We start from the raw sequence: 18612 nt of genomic DNA on the forward strand, positions 1-18612 counted from the left end.
GGGCGTTTCCGGCACGGCAGAGGTCTTCCGGTCACCACTTCCGGGATCCGGCCATTTCTTTGGCCGCTTGCCGTTTTGTCTGGTGTGGCTGAGGGACCTTGCTGCCAGGTTGTGGCCTGTGTCCAGGAGGCTCCACGGTCCTGCGGGCGTGATGAGTGAGCGTATCGAGCAGTCACGGCTGAAGAATCGTGTCCTGGCCCCCACCCGGCTGGACTCAGTCCCAGTGTCCTAGTCCCCGACTGAACTCCGGGCCTCGACGTTCAGGACGATGGAGCGTTCGCAGGGGCCGGGTCTTCAGCCCAGAACCTAGTGTCGTGAGATACAGAGGACGCAGGCAGAGGGATCTGCATGTGCAACGACTCAGAGGTAAGACCGACCCGAGGACATTCAGGAAAGCTCCGTCTTCCACTGCAAGGAGCCAAAAGCGTGAGAGGAGTGCTAGGAGTCATGGAAATTTTTTAGTAGAAGAGGGATGTCCATGAACTGATGTAGGATTTTGAGAGTATCCCAATGAATACCCAGTAGACATACTAAGTGAGCGCGCTGGTGGGAGACGGGTTGTGGCCAGGCTGAAAACAGGAAGATTTATGAGGATGCTGCCGCAGGATTCGTCGGGACCGTTACAGTGGTGGCCTGTCCGGGGCAGAAGTAGGAGAGGGGAAAGAAGCGATCATATTTCGGTTAGATTTTCAAGACGGAGTTGATGGGTTTTCGTGGTGGATGTGAGGAGTGAATGTAAGTGGCAGATAAAGGACCATCCCAAGGGTTTAGAAGGAATGAGGTACTACTGCTCGTTGAGATGGTCCCAAAGGAGGAGGATGTTTTGGGGAAGATTAGCAGTTAGATTTTGTAGACGTAGAGTCCGAATTGTCTGGAGACCTCTGAGTGGGGGTGACATATGTACTGTGAACACACAGGGAGTTCTGGTTTGGACTCCCATTCCAGGCTGTGGTCCAAGGAAGGGCCTGAGAATGGCATTTTGGAAGGAGAGTCTTGAGTTGTGGTTACAGATGAATGGCTCTGAGGTGAATGTGGGGTGTCCAGACGAAGGACCAGTGGCTAGGTGGAGGACATGGGTGCCAAAAAAGAGAAGTTCTGTCCAAAGACCAGTGGATCTGGGGAGAGTGCGCATCCAGGAGGACGGCCAACCCTCAGAGGGTGAGCAGGCATGTCAGGGAACAAGGTTTGGGAGACGTAAGGGGAGGTGGCTGGCAGGACAGACTGGGGCCCCAGGTCCCATGCCCAGGGCTCACAGCCATCTGCTCCCTGGCCTGGTATTGCAGAGCCTGTTGACCTTTAAGGAGAAGGCTACATATCTCTTTTAGAAAAAGTGGGGCTCCTTCATAAGGCACAGTGGGGCTACTACCATGGCATGGCCCTGTCCTCGCCAGGTTAGGCCAGTGCGTTCCCGGTGGGTTGTGCTGCTGGTCCTGATGCTGGCCCGTGTTTGATACCTCTTCTCCCAGACTGCTGCATAAGCAACCTGAACTCTTTGTCTTGGGACCTTTTTATCATGGTTAAGGGTCAAAAATATCACAACCCACATAGGAGATCACATCAAGCTTGGTTATTATCTGGCCAAGAGACCCCATCAGGGCCTGTTGCTTTTCTGTCCCCTCTGTTGGAAAAAAAACCCTCCAGCAAGTTTTCTGCCAGCTGTCCCTTGTCAGTCCTTGTGATGACACGTGAGCATTGACATGGTCATTGATTATGGGGACAATGAGCTTTTCTGCTGAGATATTTTCTGGTTCTTCATTTCATGAGGTTCCATTCTCCAGATGCATAGCGATCCTCACCCCTCTTGCTCTGTTATGGGTAAATCCCCTGACATGGGGCTGACCTCTCACAGTGGGATCACTTGATCCCACCTAAGAATGACTGCACTACCCTAAATGTGGTCACCCAAGTTGAACTTGGCAAGGAGACCTGGACAGGGCAGCTTGAATCATTTCTTGACCAGAGAGGCCCATGGAGGACCAGTACTGGTCAGCACAAAACTGTTGTGGGAGAGACTGTAGCAGTGGGCTCAACTCTCATCTGGTACTTGACCTATGCCCTCTGTTCCCCTGGTCCCAAAATGAGTAGCCATGCCTCTTTTCTATCATTCTGACCCCTTTCTGACACTCCATTCTACTTTCCCTTGACTCTTGTCCCCTGGCTGATCCCTCTGTGTCCTTTGCCTTACAGCTTTTCTCCTTCTCCCCTCTTCTGGTCAGGTCCCCCACCAGTGGCCTCCCCTTAACATGTCCTGAGCTGATACATCTTTAAGTAGTTCTTGAAAATTTGTTCCTCCATGAGACTGCTTGTTCCCTCAAAGGAAGGTAGATACAGTGGCTGTGGCAGGATCACCCTTATCGCACAGCCCCTGCCTATCGCCAGGCCCTTCCAGCTCGACATTTTGTTGACCCACAGAGAATTAACACTGAAGTAAACTATCAGTCACCAAAAATGTTTCAGAATGGGGAAAAAAATGCCAAGTACGTTGGGAAGGTGGGAAGGTTATCACCTTTGCCTCCATCCTGAGAAAGCAGGAGTACATTCATATCTTCAAATGTTGTGAGTGTGGTAATATGAGAAAACCTCCAGCCAGAGCTCTATTCCTTTTGACCACCAGAATGTTCTCCTTGAGAAAGCCTTTATAAAGGCAGTGAGTATGGCCCAGGCTTGAGCGAAATTTTCCATTTCCCCCTTGCACTAAAGGACCCACATGCAGAGAATGTGGGTATCTACGTCCAGAGCTCCATTCTTGTTAGCACCAAGAGATTCATGTCAGAGAACAGTTGTACAAATGCAGTCACTTTCAAGAAAATATTGAACCTGTTTCCCATGATCCTTATTGGAGAAAGGCGTAATGAGTACAGCTGATGTTGGAAAGCCGCCTCTCACAAGATTGAATCCAGTATTGCAGCAAATTACTGCATTGTGAGTGAGTATAGGGAATAGGAGAGCAAAAAGCTGCAGCTCCTGTCGTGTTCTGCATAGAAATATTAACTGGAGAAAGCTCCTCTGTGTACAATCAGCACGGGAGAGCTGTTGGCCACGGCTCCTGCCCTGTCAACACCAACAACTTCAGTAGAAAAAAGCCATTTGAAAGCAGTGAATGTAGTCTTCCACTGCCCTTTTCTTTTTTTTTAAACATTTTATTTTAAATAATCAACCTATTTTACAAACTTTGTTCAATACAAAAGAATTGATACCTGAGAAAGACCCTACGTAGAACCTTCAGCCACAAGTTGGACCTTGTATAGAAGAACATTACCTGAAGAGACACTCTGACTGGCCTGTGTGTGGGGAAGCCTGTAGGGGCCACACTGGACTTTGAGACCACTTGTTGCACTGCTGGGTGCTGTGGGAAAAGCCCTTCTGTGTTTGATGGTCCCCTCCTGTTGCTCAGCAGAAGCAGTCCCTGTTCCCTGCTTGCCTTCCCCTGGAGAGATGGCGGTGGCCCGGCATCCACTGAAGTGGTATCACGGTACTCACCCGTGACTGAATTTGGCATGGACTCCTGCTCTAAGCAAAGGGCCTGATGGGATAGCTTTTGGAGGGCTTCTGGGTAAATTTCCCATTGTTTATGGACCTTGTGAAGTCTGCCTTTGACATCCCTGATGCCTTCATCAAGCTGCTTCAGGTCCTGCTAACAGTTCTTATGCATTGCTGTCATCACCCAGCTCTGGTACCAGGACCTCACACTGCTCTGGGCCATTTGATAATGCATTTATCACTCGTTAATTCACCTCTGATGTTAGACTCCTGTTTAGCAGGAGTGCATAGAGAATGTGACAGAGGTGTTCATAGGTTGGTCGTGAGGGCCCCTGTAGCACGTCATAAAGGGCACAGCAGCAAGGCATGGCTCATCTCGGTCCAGATGTGACCAGTTGGCCTTTGTACCCCGTGTTCCCTGGCAAAGAATGAAGCTTGTACGTTCTGAAGCTTTGGACCTGGAGTTCGCCTAGAAAAGGCAGTGGTTGGTCTGATGGTCTGTGTTTCAGGGACTGTCCTTCCCATCTCAGCAGTGTTGAAAGGAGGCCCCCTGAAGGCCACATCCTAGCAATATATCACCCACTTGTGTTTGTGTGAGAAGGAAATGAGTACCATTAATGGGTAAAGAACACTGATTGCGACAGATAGGACATGGAGGAGCCTGGCACACCATTTTCATGTCTGGGTCCTTGCAAGATGAAGGTTTACAGGGTGTCTTAAGGATCTGTGTAGCTGGGGCACTTGGGTGGCCCAGTGGGTTAAAGCCTCTGCCTTCAGCTCAGGTCGTGATCCCAGAGTCCTGGGATCGAGCCCCATATCGGGCTCTTTGCTTGGCGGGGAGCCTGCTTCCCTTCTTCTCTCCCTGCTTGCCTCTCTGCCTACTTATGATCTCTGTCTGTCAAATAAATAAATAAAATCTTAAAAAAAAAAAAAAAAAAAAAAAGGATCTGTGTAGCTCCCAGAGCTGTATGCCTAACCAGTGTTTCATGCTTTCCTGTCATCTTCTAGTGGGCTGGATACTCTGGTTATCACCATGCGGTCAGGAACTCCAGGACTGTGAGAATGAATAGTCCTGATTGCTAAGTGGCTTTATCAAGAGTTAGTTTACATAGTGTAAAACACACCCGTTATAAGTGCACTATTAATGACTTTTCGTAAATGTATAGAATTGTACAGACATTATTATCTTACCCATTCCCATTGCCTCAGAAGGTTCCTTTGGACACTTTTATAGCTAAAATCCACTCCCATCCCCAGCCCCTAGCAACCACTAATCTACGTATGTTTCTATACTTTTGCCTTTTCTGGATATTTCATATCAGTGGAATCATGTAATATGTAGTTCTTCATGTCTCGTTTCTGTCACTGAGCATAATGTTCTTGAGGTTATGCATGTTATTCATAAATATCAGAATTTTCTTCCATTTTATTGCTGAATAATATTCCTTTGTATGGATACACCACGGTTTATTTATCCATCATTAACTGACAGATTTTGAATTGTTTCAAGTTCTTGGCTATTATAAATGATGCTAGTAGGCACATTTTGCTTACAAATCTTTGTGGAGACCTATGTTTTCATTTTGCTTGGGTGGATTCTTAGGAGTCAAGGACAGGCTTCCCCAAGATGGTCCACTTAGGCATAAAGATTCTTTTGACTTAAAGGTAATCAGGGGGCCCCTGGGTGGCTCAGTGTGTGACTCTTGATCTCAGCTCAGGTCTTGATCTCTGATTGTGAGGCAGTTGGCCTCTGCACTGGATATAGAGCCTACTTAAAAGAAAAAAAGGAATAAACAGAACTCTGAGTGGCCCAGTTGGGTTGAGCGTCTGCTTTCCGCTCAGGTCATGGCACCCGACCCTGGGATCAAGCCCTGTATCAGGCTCCCTGCCCAGCGGGGAGCCTCTTTCTCTCTCTCCTCCCTGCTCCTACTTTCAAATAAATAAATAAAATCTTAAAAAACAAAAAACAAAACCAGCAGATGCAGGAAAAGCTCTCTGCCTTTCCCACAACTGCCTAATTTACATGGGGAAGGAGAGCCTGTAATAGGAAGAGAGTTATGAACAGAGACTCCCCTTTATTTAAGGAATTTATCTGCGTAATAGAGCAACCTTGTGTTTCCAAATCTCTCCTTTCAACTTCTTGCTGAAGGGCTTTCTCCGCTTCGTATCCTTAGACCTCTGCCCTCAGCTCACGTAAGCTTCATGTTGCCTCACTGTCTTCGGAATTTCCTGTCTGTTGATTCCCTGTATGTATGCCCATTAAATTTGATTTTCTCTTGATAATCTGTATCATGTCAGTTTGATTCTAAGTCCAGTTAGAAGGACCATAGGGTGGAGTAAAGTCTTCCTGCCTGACAGTTCCTAGGAGTGGAACTTCTAAGTCCTGTGTTAAGTTCATGTTTCTCTCTTCACTGCCAAACTGTTTTCTAAAGTGTCTCTACCGTTTTATATTCCCACCAGCACTGTAGGACTGTTTGTTTTCTCTGCCTTCCTGCCAACACATGGTGTTGCATCCTGGTGAGGGTGAAATGGTATCTCAATAGATTTTTTAAAATTGTGGTAAAATACACATAAAACTTCTATTTTTAAGTGTACACTTCAATGACATTAACTAAATTCACACAGTTGTACAGCTATTCCCCAATACCTCTCTCTAGCTTTTTTGTGTTCCAAAACTAAAACTCTGTACCCATCAAACAATAATATCAAGGGGTTTTTATTATTTTTTTAATGTTTTATTAATTTATTTGACAGACAGAGATCACAAGTAGGCAGAGAGGCGGGCAGAGGAGGGGGGGGAAGCAGGCTCCCCGCTGAGCAGAGAGCCCGATGCGGGGCTCGATCCCAGGAGCCTGGGATCATGACCTGAGCTGAAAGCAGAGGCTTTAACCCACTGAGCCACCCAGGCGCCCCTCAAGGGGTTTTTAACTTACGTTTTCCTAATGAATAATGATGTCAGGCATCTTTTCATGTGCTTTTTAACTATCTGTTTATCTTCTTTGATAAAATGTCCATTCAGATCTTCTGTTCATTTTTACTTGGGTTGTCTTCTTATCATTGAGTTGCACAAATTCTTTATATATTCTGTGTTAAGACTCCGTATTTATTTCCTCTTGGTCTGTGCCTTGTGACGGAAGTTTAAACGGTGGACAGGTTAGCAGAGGAGCGGCTCTCCGCAATGACGCAGTGGGCAGGGGCTATTTTCAGTGTGGGGAGATGAGGAGGTTGGTGACATGTGGAATTCTCCTTTTTGGTAACTGCCTACTTGAAAGTAGTCCATTGGTCAGTTAGACCCTACGTATATACTTTTTTCTTTTTTTCAAGATTGATTTATTTATCTGAGAGAAAACACACATGCACACGTGAGCCCCCAGCAGGGAGGGGCGAAGGGTGAGGGAAAAGGAGAATCCTGAGCAGACTCCCCCTGAGCTTAAAGCCTCCACGTCGGGCTCAATACCATGACCCTAAGATCATGATCTGAGCTGCAATCAAGAGTGGGATGCTCACCTGACTAAGCAACCCAGGCCTCCCTGGTCTATGGATATTGTGAGGTGGGTCACCCAGTGATCCTGTGTTCAGCCAGGGCGTCACTACATTCCATCACTTAGGCCTGTTTGCCTAAAAGCAGCCTCTACATAGAGACTTCATCAAAATGTAAAATACTGCTCTTCAAGGGACACCTGACTGACTCAGTTGGTACAGCAAGTGACTCTTGGATCTCAGGGTTCTGAGTTCAAGCCCCATGTTGGCCTCAGAGCTTACATTAAAGAAAAAATAAAATATCCCTCTTCAAAAGATGTTATTAAGAAAATTAAAACAAGGGGTGCCTGGGTGGCTCAGTGGGTTAAGCCTCTGCCTTTGGCTCAGGTCATGATCCCAGGGTCCTGGGATCGAGCCCCGCATCGGGCTCTCTGCTCAGCGGGAAGCCTGCTTCCCCCTCTCTCTCTGCCTGCTGTTCTGCCTACTTGTGATCTTTCTCTGTGTGTCAAATAAATAAATAAAATCTTTAAAAAAAAAGAAGAAAGAAAAGGAAAAGAAAATCACTTGAGTAAAGTTATTTTGGTACTCTTAAGTCTGTTCTACAGATCTGTGTGTCTGTCTTTATGCCAGTGCCACACTGTTTTGATTACTATAGCTTTATAGAAATTTTTTAAACTAGGTAAATCCGGCTTTGTTCCTGGTCAAAATCATTTTGGCTATTTTAATTCTTTTGTGAATTTAGGATCAGCTTGTTAGTTTCTACTGAAGATGTCAGCTGTGGTTTTGATAGGGATTGCATGGAGTCTGTATTTCAACTTGGAGAACACTGTCATCTTAAAACATTGAATCAGCTAATCCATGAGCATGGACTGTTTCTCACCAGTTTCTCTTAGCACTGTTTTATAGCTTTCAGAGTGTTTTCAGAGTACGGCACTTGTTTTGTTAGACCTATTCATTTCATTCTTTCTCAGGCTGCTATGAATGGAATTGCTTCATTAATATTTGATCATTTGTATGGGTAACTTTGCAGCTCTGCTTTGTCCTTGTTTTTGTGTGTGTATATATATATATATATATATGGCATATATTTGCATATATACATGTATGTCTTTTTAGAGCAAGAGAGAGGAATAGATGTGGGGGAGGGACCCAGGGGCAGGAGAGGGGGACAGAGACTCTCACGAGTACTCTACACTGAGTGCTGAGCCCTGAGCCAAAACCAAGAGTCAGACACTTAACCAACTAAGCCACCCAGGTACCCCTCATACCTATTTTTAATATACTTTTTAATGGATTCCTTGGGATTTTCTACACCCAGATCATGTCATCTGCAAATAAAGACACTTTTAACTTTGGGGCCACCTAGGTGGCTCAGTCGGTTAAGCATCTGCCGTGGGCTTAGGTCATGATCCCAGGTCCTGGGATTGCGTCCTGCATCAGGCTCCCTATTCAGCAGGGAGCCTGCTTTTCCCTCTGCCTGTCGGTCCCCCTGCTTGTGCTCTTGCTCTCTGACAAATAAAATCTTAAAAAAAAAAAAAAAAAGACACTTTAACTTGTTCCTTTCCAGTGTATATCCTAATTTGCATTTCTATCCTGTGCCCTCCTGGGAAAGGCTGAAAGATTCTAGGCTCTCAGTCTTTTAAGTCAGATACCAAGAGCTCACCTGGTGAAGGGAGAAGTGGTCTAAAAGCCTGACAGTGATGTAGAAAGGAGCTGCTGATCTCTTGTACCCGCTTACGGTTCTGCCTGGCCCTTGGAGATCTTACATCCAGTGATGTAACCAACCTGTCTATAGATTTTGGACATCAGGGGCCTTACTCATGGGCAGGTCCCAGGAGACAGCGGCCCCTCAACTCTACTGGGGAATGTGGACATTCCCAGGAACAAAGAACCCAACCCCTGCTGCCCAGGAAGAACTAGAGATTGCCATATGGAATACCCAGTGTCCAAAGCTCTGGGCCTGTCAGGCTGTCCTGGCATCCAGGACCAAGATTTAACCCAGAGACTTTCAGCCTGTCCCAGGAGGCCCTGGGTCTAGACTGCAAGGTGTTCTGTGCCATCCTGCTGTTGAAGGTGAGGTCTCCCACTAAGACCTTTATCCCTCTTTATCCTGTTAGAGCCCTATTCTGTTCTCCATCTCACCCACCCCCAACCACACACACAATGGGTAGAAATTAAAGACAGCTTCAACAGTGAGGCAGGCAGTTTCAGGGTTGGGTGATTTGGAGACTAGACAGATCCATCACAGGCATCATCTGTAGACAATACCAAAAGGGTGCCTGGGGGGCTCAGTCATTTAAGCGTCTGTCTTCAGCTCAGGTCATGATCCCAGGGTCCTGGAATCAAGCCCCGATTCTTCCTTTCCCTCTCCCTGCTACTTCCCCTATTTGTGGTTGCTCTCTTTCAAATAAATAAATCAATCTTTTTTTTAAAAAAAATCACCCACAAAAGAGGGAAGCTATTTCTGGAAAGTCCTGGAGAGAAGAGGTCAGTCAGGTCCATGCCTGAGCCACTGGGGACAGGGCAGAGATGGAAAATGAGGCCACCCCAAAGAGCTCCCATCACTCATGTCTCCCTCTTGGGAATGAGTGAGGACAAAATCAGCCTTCCCTGAATATGCTGAGATGACAGGCTGTGGGGGGCCCCGCCAGCCTGTAGAAGTGAGATGCCATCTGGCAATGGCATAATCTGGCAAAGCACCTGGACAGATTAGAAAGTGTGATGTAGTTCCTGAAAGCTTCCCAGGTATCTGGCGATCTCCTGGGAGGGGTGTTAGGATATTTTTCAATATTTGGCCTATGGTTTCTTCACAGAGGCTCCTTTCACATAAGTTTTCTCAGGAGTGAAGTCTTTTTTTAAAAAAGGATTTTATTTATTTGACAGATGGAGACACAAGTAGGCAGAGAGGCAGGCAGAAAGAGAGGGGGAAGCAGGTTCCCCACTGAGCAGAGAACCTGATGTGGGCTCTTAAGGTGAACAAAGAAAATGCCCCAGTTAGTTAGTGGTTTTCCACATTTGACACACTCCTTAGACTTTTCTTTGGTATGAACTTTGTGGTGCTGAGTGAGGCTGGGGCTCTGGCTGAAGGCATTCCTATGTCCACTGCACTCAGATGGCTCTTTTCCGGTGACCTTTCTGGTGCTGAGAGAGGTTTGACCTATAGCGGAAAGCTTTTCCACACTCAGTACACGCATAAGACTTTTCTTCAATGTGAACTCTCTGGTGCCGACTGAGGTTGGATCTTGTACTGAAGGCTCTCCCACGTTGGCTGCACTTGTAAGGCCTCTTTCCAGTGTGAACTATCTGGTATGTAACAAGGTTGGAGCTATAGCTGAAGGCTTTTTCACACTCATAAGGCTTTTCTCCAGTATGGATTCGCTGGTGTGCAACAAGATTAGAGGGCCAGCTGAAGGCTTTCCCACACTGTTTGACAGAGATCACAAGTAGGCAGAGAGGCAGGCAGAGAAAGGGGGAAGCAGGCTCCCTGCTGAGTGGAGAGCCTGATGTGAGGCTGGATCCCAGGACCCTGGGATCATGACTCGAGTTGAAGGCAGAGGCTTTAACCCACTGAGCCACCCAGACGCCCCTGTTGTGAACTTTCTGATGCCAGTGAAGATGAGAACTGCTAATGAAGACTTTCCCGCATTCACTGCATGTACAAAGTCTTGCCCCAGTATGTATTTTCTGGTGCTCCACAAAACTGGCGATGCAGCTGTAGACTCTCTGGCACGGTCTGCACTTACAAGGCCTTTCTTTGTCGTAACTTCCTGATGGCGAGCGACACTGAAGCTGCAAGTGAAGGTCTTCCCACAGTGGCCATAGGCATAAGGCCATTCTTCAGTGGACTCTCCACTGCCGAGTGAGTGTGTACTTCTGGGTGAAGGCTATCCCACACTCACTGCAACCGTGATACACTTTTCCAGTAGGAACTTTCTCATGTGTCCTCAGTTTCAAAAGGTGGCTGAAGGCCTTCCCACATTCCTTACACACACAGGGTGTCTCTCCAGTGGCGTTTTCGGGTAATGAACAGTGGTGGCATGCTCTTCAGGGGCATTTCCCCGTGCTGGGCATCTGCAGGGTCTCTCTGGAATGAGTGAGCAGGTGGTCTAGGAGCATGAGAGCCTTCAGAAAGCTGTTCCCACAGCTGCTGCACTTGAAGGACTTCTGTGTGGTATGGCCTCTCTGCTGCTGCTGGCAGCTAGAAGGCCTCCTTGTGCCTGGTGCCCGTGTGGCTTCCCCATCCTGTGGGTGGCCCGGTGCTGCAGGAGGTCGAGGCCGTCCAGGACATCCTTAGCACGTTTGCTGCCTGTGAAGCGTTTTTCTCTACTGGGCTCCTGCTGGCACTGGTGAGAGCTTATTCTGAGCCAGAAGCCTCTCCCACATGCCTCACACTTGTCTGGTTTCTGCGTAGGGTGATTTCCCTGACACTTAGCCAAGTGTAATGTCTTTGAGACCAAGCCACACATGTCACAGATGTTGGCCTTCAGGGTGGAAGGATATGCCTTAGGGGTCCTGAAATGGTACGCTCCTTCTACAGAAACACCCTGTTCAAGAGGGGCTTCCTCCACTCCGCACCAGCAACCTGAAACCAGAGAAATACCAGCGAAGTGTATATGGGCTTTGTTGGGAGGGGGCAGTCCCCTCCCAGATGTGGATCTGACGAATTTAGGAGTGAGTCTGCAGGATCAAGTCAGGGGGAGGTAGAGCTTGTGGTGCAGGACAGGGCCTAGGAAAGCCAGTGAAGGTGAAGATCCAGGACGTGAGAACACACGTGAGGGTTCTGGCTAGGAGGAGAGGCAGGAACTGCAACCTCTCAGCTCTCAGCAGGACCCAATACAGGCAGGCCCCAAATCTCAGACAGGAACAAGGGTCACAAGAGTCTCCATGAGCGCAGGAAAATCCAGCTGCAACCAGGCATCTGGTGCTTAAAGCCTCTATGAGGATATACGCACATCTCATAATACACTGGCTGTGGGCTAAGGTGGGACATCCCTGTAAAAAGAGGAGTGGAGGGGAATAAGGAAGACACAGATCAGAGCACTGTACACAGACAAAGTGGAAATGGCAAGAATGTGTTGTCTAAAACAAGGAAGGAAAATGGAGTAAGGTATGGGTACTGGCCCCAGCAGCAAAGGCCAGTGGATACAGGGCAGGTAGTACAGTGTGAACCCAGCCCCAGCGTCACGTCTGCACCAGTTCCCACTCTTCAGAGGCAGACCCCCTCCCAGCCTCTTCTGTGGTATATGGAGCTATGTGCACCCTGTCAGGCTCCCAGCCTTCTCTGTCCTGTTCCAGGTGAGCAACCATGCAGGACCTGAAAGTTCTAAGTCCTGGGAAAAAGACAGAGTGGGTGAGTGGCTGGCTCAGCCAAGGGCAACCTACCCTGTCATAGACGAGAGGGAGCTCTCGTCATCTCCGCAACTAGGGAGAAAACCCAGTGTTACAAAATAAGCCTGTGAGGAGCATCTCCTAGAAGAGCCCAGCCGCAGGTAGTGATGATGTCCATGTCTACAGTCCATGACGTAGCCCAGCTCCTGGAAATGTCTGATATAAAAAAGTGGGAGGGAAGAACCTGGGCACAGAGGTCCCACTTATCTAGACAAACTCAGGCAACCGACTGAGCCCCTCAGTCCTGAACCCTTCTGCAGGAAGGGAAGCAGATATTAGGGCTCCTCAGGGGAAGGAGCAGGCTGTGCCTTTGCCCCAGCTCTGCACACACAGCAGATAGCCCAGAGGCTATCTGCTCAGCTGTCAGAACACAGAGCTGTTCCCGGGAGAAGAGGAAGGACAGAGACCAGAACAGCAAGCTGGGGTGGGAGGGCCTTACCCATTGAGGCCACAAGTGCCAGGGTTTCCAGCATCACATTGTGGTACAGGCACCTCTGAGTTTCATCAAGGAGCTCCCACTCCTCCTGGAAGAAGTATATGGCCACGTCCTCAAAGGTCCCCCAGTCCTGTCATGGTGAAGACAGCTAAGTCAGCCATGGTGAGGACAGGGCAGCAAGAAAACTACAAAAAAAAAAACCCACAGGGGCGCCTGGGTGGCTCAGCGGGTTAAGCCGCTGCCTTCGGCTCAGGTCATGATCTCAGGGTCCTGGGATCGAGTCCCATATCGGGCTCTCTGCTCAGCAGGGAGCCTGCTTCCCTCTCTCTCTCTCTCTCTGCCTGCCTCTCTCTCTGTCAAATAAATAAATAAAATCTTTAAAAAAAAAAAAAAAAAAAAAAAAAACCCACAGATGAACCCATCCAGACCTGGGCCTGTGACCCTACGTGCTGCCATCTTTCTAGTGGGTAGTCTCTGACTCTCAAATCAACCCTGCCAACAAACTCCTAGGTCACCCTTCTCCCTGAGCTCTAAAGCCATGGGGGCCATTGTCTCTTCGTGTCCCACTGATCACTGTGTCCTCCTTCACACAGCAGGGAGGTGGGCAGATAGTTGCCACAAGGTCTGGGCCTGGCTCCCCAGATCCTGCCTCCCAGAACAACAAAACTGGGGCTCATCTCGTGTAGGCCCCCAGTACCAGGACTCCAGTCCATCAATTCATACGCCCCTGCATGTGCATATCCATCTTTGTACCACACATCTCCAGATCCCACCACTATCCCATGGCCCATTCTTCCTCCCAGCAAGCCTACAGATCACTCTGCAAATGGTGTCCAAAATGTGGCTAACTTGGTGAGGTCAACCAGGATCCCATCCTGACCCAGACTTCCAAAAGTCCCCACTTCCAGAGGTGGCACCCAGCTTTCCTTCAGTTTCTCTAACTGGTCCTATTCCTACCTTTAACACTTAGCCATCCAGACTAGGCCACAAAGACTTCTGGGACCTCCAAGTCTCTCTGCCTTTATTCATGCTGTCCCCTCACCAACCTCAGTATTCCTCTTTCCTTCTGATGCAACGCCCCCACCCCCACCCCAAGCCTAGGACACTCAGCCTACTGCCACTGAGCTAACTTGTCATCCTGACTGAAACACTCAGACCCCACAGAGGGTGGCCAAGAAATGCCTGTGAGCCCACAGAGAGGTGACTAAACACGAGTCCCAGTTCCACTGTCATGTTACTTGTGTCTCCAATATGCCTTAGCCTCTCCCAGGGATCTTGGTCACTTTCTGGACCCCTTCTCACACACACATTCTCTTGTGGCTCCTCCTCCCTTCATCTGACTTTGTGACACCCATCGACTCCGTCCAGTACCCAGGCCAGCCACCCAGTCCTCAGATGCCACTGTAGGACATCTTCACCATAAGCTAAAGATGACCCCTCTCAAATGTGAGCCAGAGCTCCACTGCAGCTCACTGTCTGACTGCTGCTGACTGGAGGTCTCCAAGCTGAATTCCTCAGCATAACTTAGACGTGCCATGTCCAGCTGCCCCTTAGGAAGTCTTTAGGACATCTCAGCCTGGACAGGGTCAAAATCTGCCTCCTGATCCTCCCTGAAACCTGCTCCACCCAGCAACCTCTCCATCTCACTCGATGCCCTTCAGTTCTACCTAGTAACCAAGGCCAAAATCCATGGAGCTAGCCCAGGCTCCTCCACTTCTCTGCACATCACAAAATCTGGCTGACTTGAAAGATCCAAAATCCAACCATTTCTCCCAACTCCAGGCCATGACACCATCACCCACCTAACCTAGTAAAAGAGCATCCTTATGAGCCTCCCTTTCTGCCCCCTCAACTTCACCTCCTACCCCACCCTACCTCTGTTTTCCACTCTGCAGCCAAAGGGAGCCTGTGAACATCTCTACTCCAAACCTTCCGTGGCTCCCACCATCTTCAGGCCAAGCTCCCCAGGCTGCCATGTCCCGGCTTGACTCCGGCCCACCGGACATAAATAACGGAGGCCTGTGGTTCCCCGAATACTCCCAGCTCAGTCTCTTCTCTGAGCATTTGCACATCCCGGTCCCTGTGCCTGAAAGAGCTTTCCACATCTTGTCCCACTGGATTCCAGAATCGTGAAAATTCCCACAGAAACTACGGCCGGGACTCAGGACCTCAGGCTTGGGGTGATCTGAGGGTCGCAGCAGCAAAAGAAGTGAAGGCGGAGGAGGGGTCCAGCGACTCCCCACTCCCTTCTACTGTGGACCCCACTCACCCGCGCCAGATCCACCAGCGCCACCGCCGCCATGGGACCCGGGCAGGCCCTGAGTGCGCAGCCGATGCCCACACCTCCGCCGGGCAGGCGCCCGCCGCCCGTCGCAATCGGGGCCTCAGAGGGGACGGCGGGCGAATGCGGAGGGAAGAGGACAGCCCCGTTACCAGAGATCACGGCTAGGACAGAGCGGGGCAGCTCATCCCAGCCTTCCCGCCCCCCGGCTGGGTCCCAAGGAGGTGCCTGCCGGAGCTCAGCTCCCCGAGGGCGGGGCAAGGGCACGACGAACGTGCCCTAGGGAGACGCCGGAAGCCCGGGGAGCCGCGGGATATAGCCCCTCTTCGGTGCTGGGATTGGTGGCGGGTCGCCGCCGTCCCCGTGGCCTTCTGCCACGCACAGGCCTCGCGTAGGGCGTCCGCGCGTTCCGCTTGGCAACGCCAGAGTGGCCCCGCAAGGGCTGCTGGGACGGGGAGCCCGCGGTGCTGAGGGGCAGTGCTGTGTTTACGCTTTCTCTGACGCGGCTACCCCGGGTTCCTCCTGCAGAGATGCAGGGCCCGCGCTCTGGATGGAGGACCAGCCCGGAGGGGGCCTCTGGGGCGCAGCTTCACTTCTTCATTTCCCCGGTCAGAACCTTCTGGGATGAGCCTGAACATTCCGTGCTGGACAGTCCCTCGGGGATTCGGACGCGCTCCCAGAAGCAGCTCTAACTCGAAATCCGGTGACGAGATTTGGTCACTGCTGCACCTCTCCTCGCGAGAAGTGACAGGAGAAGTATTTAGCACAGGCCAGGCACGTAGTGCTGTGAAACCCAGGAAAGGGAGTCCCTACTAAAGTGTGAAAGGGCGAGCTCTCGCTTGGTACGGCTGCGAGTCAAGAATTACCGACAGTAGCAGCTTCAGCAGCCAAGAATCCTCAGCTACAGGCCCCGATGAAAAGACGCGCACTGCATCTCCTACAGCAGTGAGTGGGCCCTGTGCCTCAGCCGGCGAGAGCCCATCGTCACCCTGGACCTTCTCCGCTGGACTTTCCTTCAGAACAGCCCCTCCTAACCCCCTTCGTCCTCTCTGTACAATAACGTTCTTCTCCTTTGTTACATTTGCCTATAGTTTTGCTGTATCTTGCATGTCCAGAATTGTAATTCTCTCCTATTCCCAAATAATCCCATTTTTGCTGGTAAAGTAACTTCTATTTGTAAGGCTAACACTACTAAATAAGACACTGGGGATAAAAATACATGTTTATAAAAAATAAAAAATTAAAAAAAATAAACAAGACAGCTGTTGTTATCCTTATCATCATCATCATCATCCCAAGGCTCTCATAGCACTGCCAGGGGAGGGCAAGTTGGAAACGCGTCTTTCGAGAATCATTGTTGACATCTATCAAAGAATAAAATGTCCTCATCCTGACTTTGCAAGTAGCCATATACGCAGTGTTGAAAATTTTTTTTAAAAGATTTTATTTATTTATTTGAGAGAGAGACAGAGAGAGAACATGAGAGGCGAGAAGGTCAGAGGGAGAAGCAGACTCCCCATGGAGCTGGGAGCCCGATGCGGGACTCCATCCTGGGACTCCAGGACCGTGACCTGAGCTGAAGGCAGTTGCTCAACCAACTGAGCCACCCAGGTGCCCGAAATTTTTTTTTTTTTAAGATTTTTATTTATTTATTTGACAGAGAGATCACACGTAGACAGAGAGGAAGGGAAGCAGGCTCCCCGCCGAGCAGAGAGCCCGATGTGGGACTCGATCCTCGGACCCCGAGATCACGACCCTAGCCTAAGGCAGCGGCTTAACCCACTGAGCCACCCAGGCGCCCCAGTGTTGAAAATTTTTTAAAAAGTATATTCTTGTACTGTGGTAGGCAGAATCTAATGACTCCAAAGATGTCCACTAACCTGTCTGCAAATGGGATTCCCTCGGGCCTCAGTGCTAGTGACAGGAGTACCAAACAGGGTGGAAAGCTGGTAACACTAGGGCTCCAAATCCCCAGAGGGGACAAGTGCCTGCCCACCTCTAAAATCCTGCATTTTAGGATATGTGAACTATGCAGGGATTGTGCTAGTTTCTTATTGCTGCTGTAATAAATTACCATAAACCAACCGACTGGCTTAAAATGACACAAGTTTACTCTTCCAATTCTTTCTTTCTTTCTTTCTTTCTTTCTTTCTTTCTTTCATTCTTTCATTCTTTCTTTCCTCTTCCAATTCTGGAGGCCAGATGAAATTAATTTAGATGGTCAAAAATCAAGGTGTTACCATAGCTAGTTTCTTTTGAGGCTCTAGGAGAAAATCTGTTCATTACCTTTTTCAGCTTGTTGAGGGAGCTTTCATTCCTTGGCGCTTGACTTCCTTTCCTCACATCACTCCAACTTCTTACTTCTGTTGCTGCATCTCCTACCTCCTCTTTTGACTTTCTTTTTCCACAAAAATGTGTTTTTTCACTGACACTTAATTTTCGAATAGCAGAGGAATCTAAAACAGGTTTTTTTGGGGGGGGGAAGTAATTTCAGATTATAATTACTACTCACTAAAAATTGTGGTTAAATACGAAGTAGTGTATTTAAAACACAGTAGTTAAAGCACAGTAGTTTTCATTTTAACCATTTTTAATGTACAGTCCCATGACATTAATTGTATTCATAATATTGTAAAACCATCACCACTACCTATTTCCAAAAGTTTTCCATCACCCAAGCAGCAACTTTGCCCATTAAACAATAACTCCCCATTCCTCCTTGCCCTGGCCCCTGTCAACTTCTTCTTTTTTTTTTTTTTTATATATATATTTATTTTTTTATTTTTTTATTAAAGATTTTTATTTATTTATTTGACAGAGAGAGATCACAAGTAGATGGAGAGGCAGGCAGAGAGAAAGAGAGAGAGGGAAGCAGGCTCCCTGCCAAGCAGAGAGCCTGATGCGGGACTCGATCCCAGGACCCTGAGATCATGACCTGAGCCGAAGGCAGCGGCTTAACCCACTGAGCCACCCAGGCGCCCCAACTTCTTCTTTATTTTTAATTTTTTTTTGAATCTTTTAAAAATTTATTTATTTATTTTTAAATTTCTTTTCAGTGTTCCAAAATTCATTGTTTATGCACTACACCCAGTACTCCATGCACCCTGTTAACTTATTTTTTTTTTAAGATTGTATTTATTTATTTACTTGACAGAGAGCACAAGCAGGCAGAGAGACAGGCAGAGGCAGAGAGAGAAGCAGGCTCCCCACTGAGCAAAGAGCCCGATGCGGGGCCGGATCCCAGGACACTGAAACCATGACCCGAGCCGAAGGCAGCAGCTTAACCCACTGAGTCATCCAGGTGCCCCCACCCTGTTAACTACTAATCTACTTTCTACCCCTACGAATTTGCCTATTGTAGTGATTTCCTTTAACTACTCTTGTCCTTTTGTGCCTGGATAATTTCACTTAGCAGCTGTTTTCAAGGTTTATCCATGTTGTAACACTTACCAGTACATCATTCTTTTTGATAGGTGAACAATATCTCATTGTATGACAAGACACATTTTGTCCTTTCATCTGCTCAGGGACTCTTGGGTTGTTTCCA

General features: G+C 48.6%; 2 protein-coding genes across 3 annotated transcripts in view; one reads left to right on the forward strand and one right to left on the reverse strand.

Moving 5' to 3' along the window:
* The first annotated feature begins 36 nt into the window (after window positions 1-36).
* ZNF324 (zinc finger protein 324) overlaps window positions 37-18612 on the forward strand; it is a 41331-nt gene continuing 22755 nt past the window's right edge. Inside the window, exon 1 of the mRNA XM_032324703.1 lies at window positions 37-366. Within this exon, the coding sequence (XP_032180594.1) occupies window positions 349-366 (18 nt within the window). The 5' untranslated portion in view covers window positions 37-348. The remainder of the gene's footprint in view (window positions 367-18612) is intronic.
* On the reverse strand, window positions 9971-15430 carry LOC116579424 (zinc finger protein 132-like). Of its 2 annotated transcripts, none has more exons than XM_032324831.1 (3): window positions 15054-15405; window positions 12788-12914; window positions 9971-11542 (listed from the first exon to the last, which is right to left on the reverse strand). In XM_032324831.1, exons 1-3 carry the CDS (start codon window positions 15084-15086, stop codon window positions 11085-11087), a joined length of 618 nt encoding a protein of 205 aa, XP_032180722.1. In that variant the 5' UTR covers window positions 15087-15405; the 3' UTR covers window positions 9971-11084. The 2 variants fall into 2 exon arrangements, with proteins under 2 accessions (XP_032180722.1, XP_032180723.1); XM_032324832.1 differs by lacking the exon at window positions 9971-11542 and adding an exon at window positions 11549-11952 and having other exon boundaries at window positions 15054-15430.

This window comes from Mustela erminea, chromosome 19, assembly GCF_009829155.1.
Source record: "Mustela erminea isolate mMusErm1 chromosome 19, mMusErm1.Pri, whole genome shotgun sequence".
In the NCBI taxonomy this organism is placed as follows: Eukaryota; Metazoa; Chordata; class Mammalia; order Carnivora; family Mustelidae; genus Mustela; species Mustela erminea.

Coding starts and splice junctions, on each gene's coding strand:
- LOC116579424 (XM_032324831.1), bottom strand. CDS start 15,086: ATGGCGGCGGTGGCGCTGGTGGATCTGGCGCGG. Junction 12,915..15,053: donor CGCTGGTGGATCTGGCGCGG/GTGAGTGGGGTC, acceptor TCACCATGACAG/GACTGGGGGACCTTTGAGGA. Junction 11,543..12,787: donor GGCACTTGTGGCCTCAATGG/GTAAGGCCCTCC, acceptor CTCTGGTTTCAG/GTTGCTGGTGCGGAGTGGAG.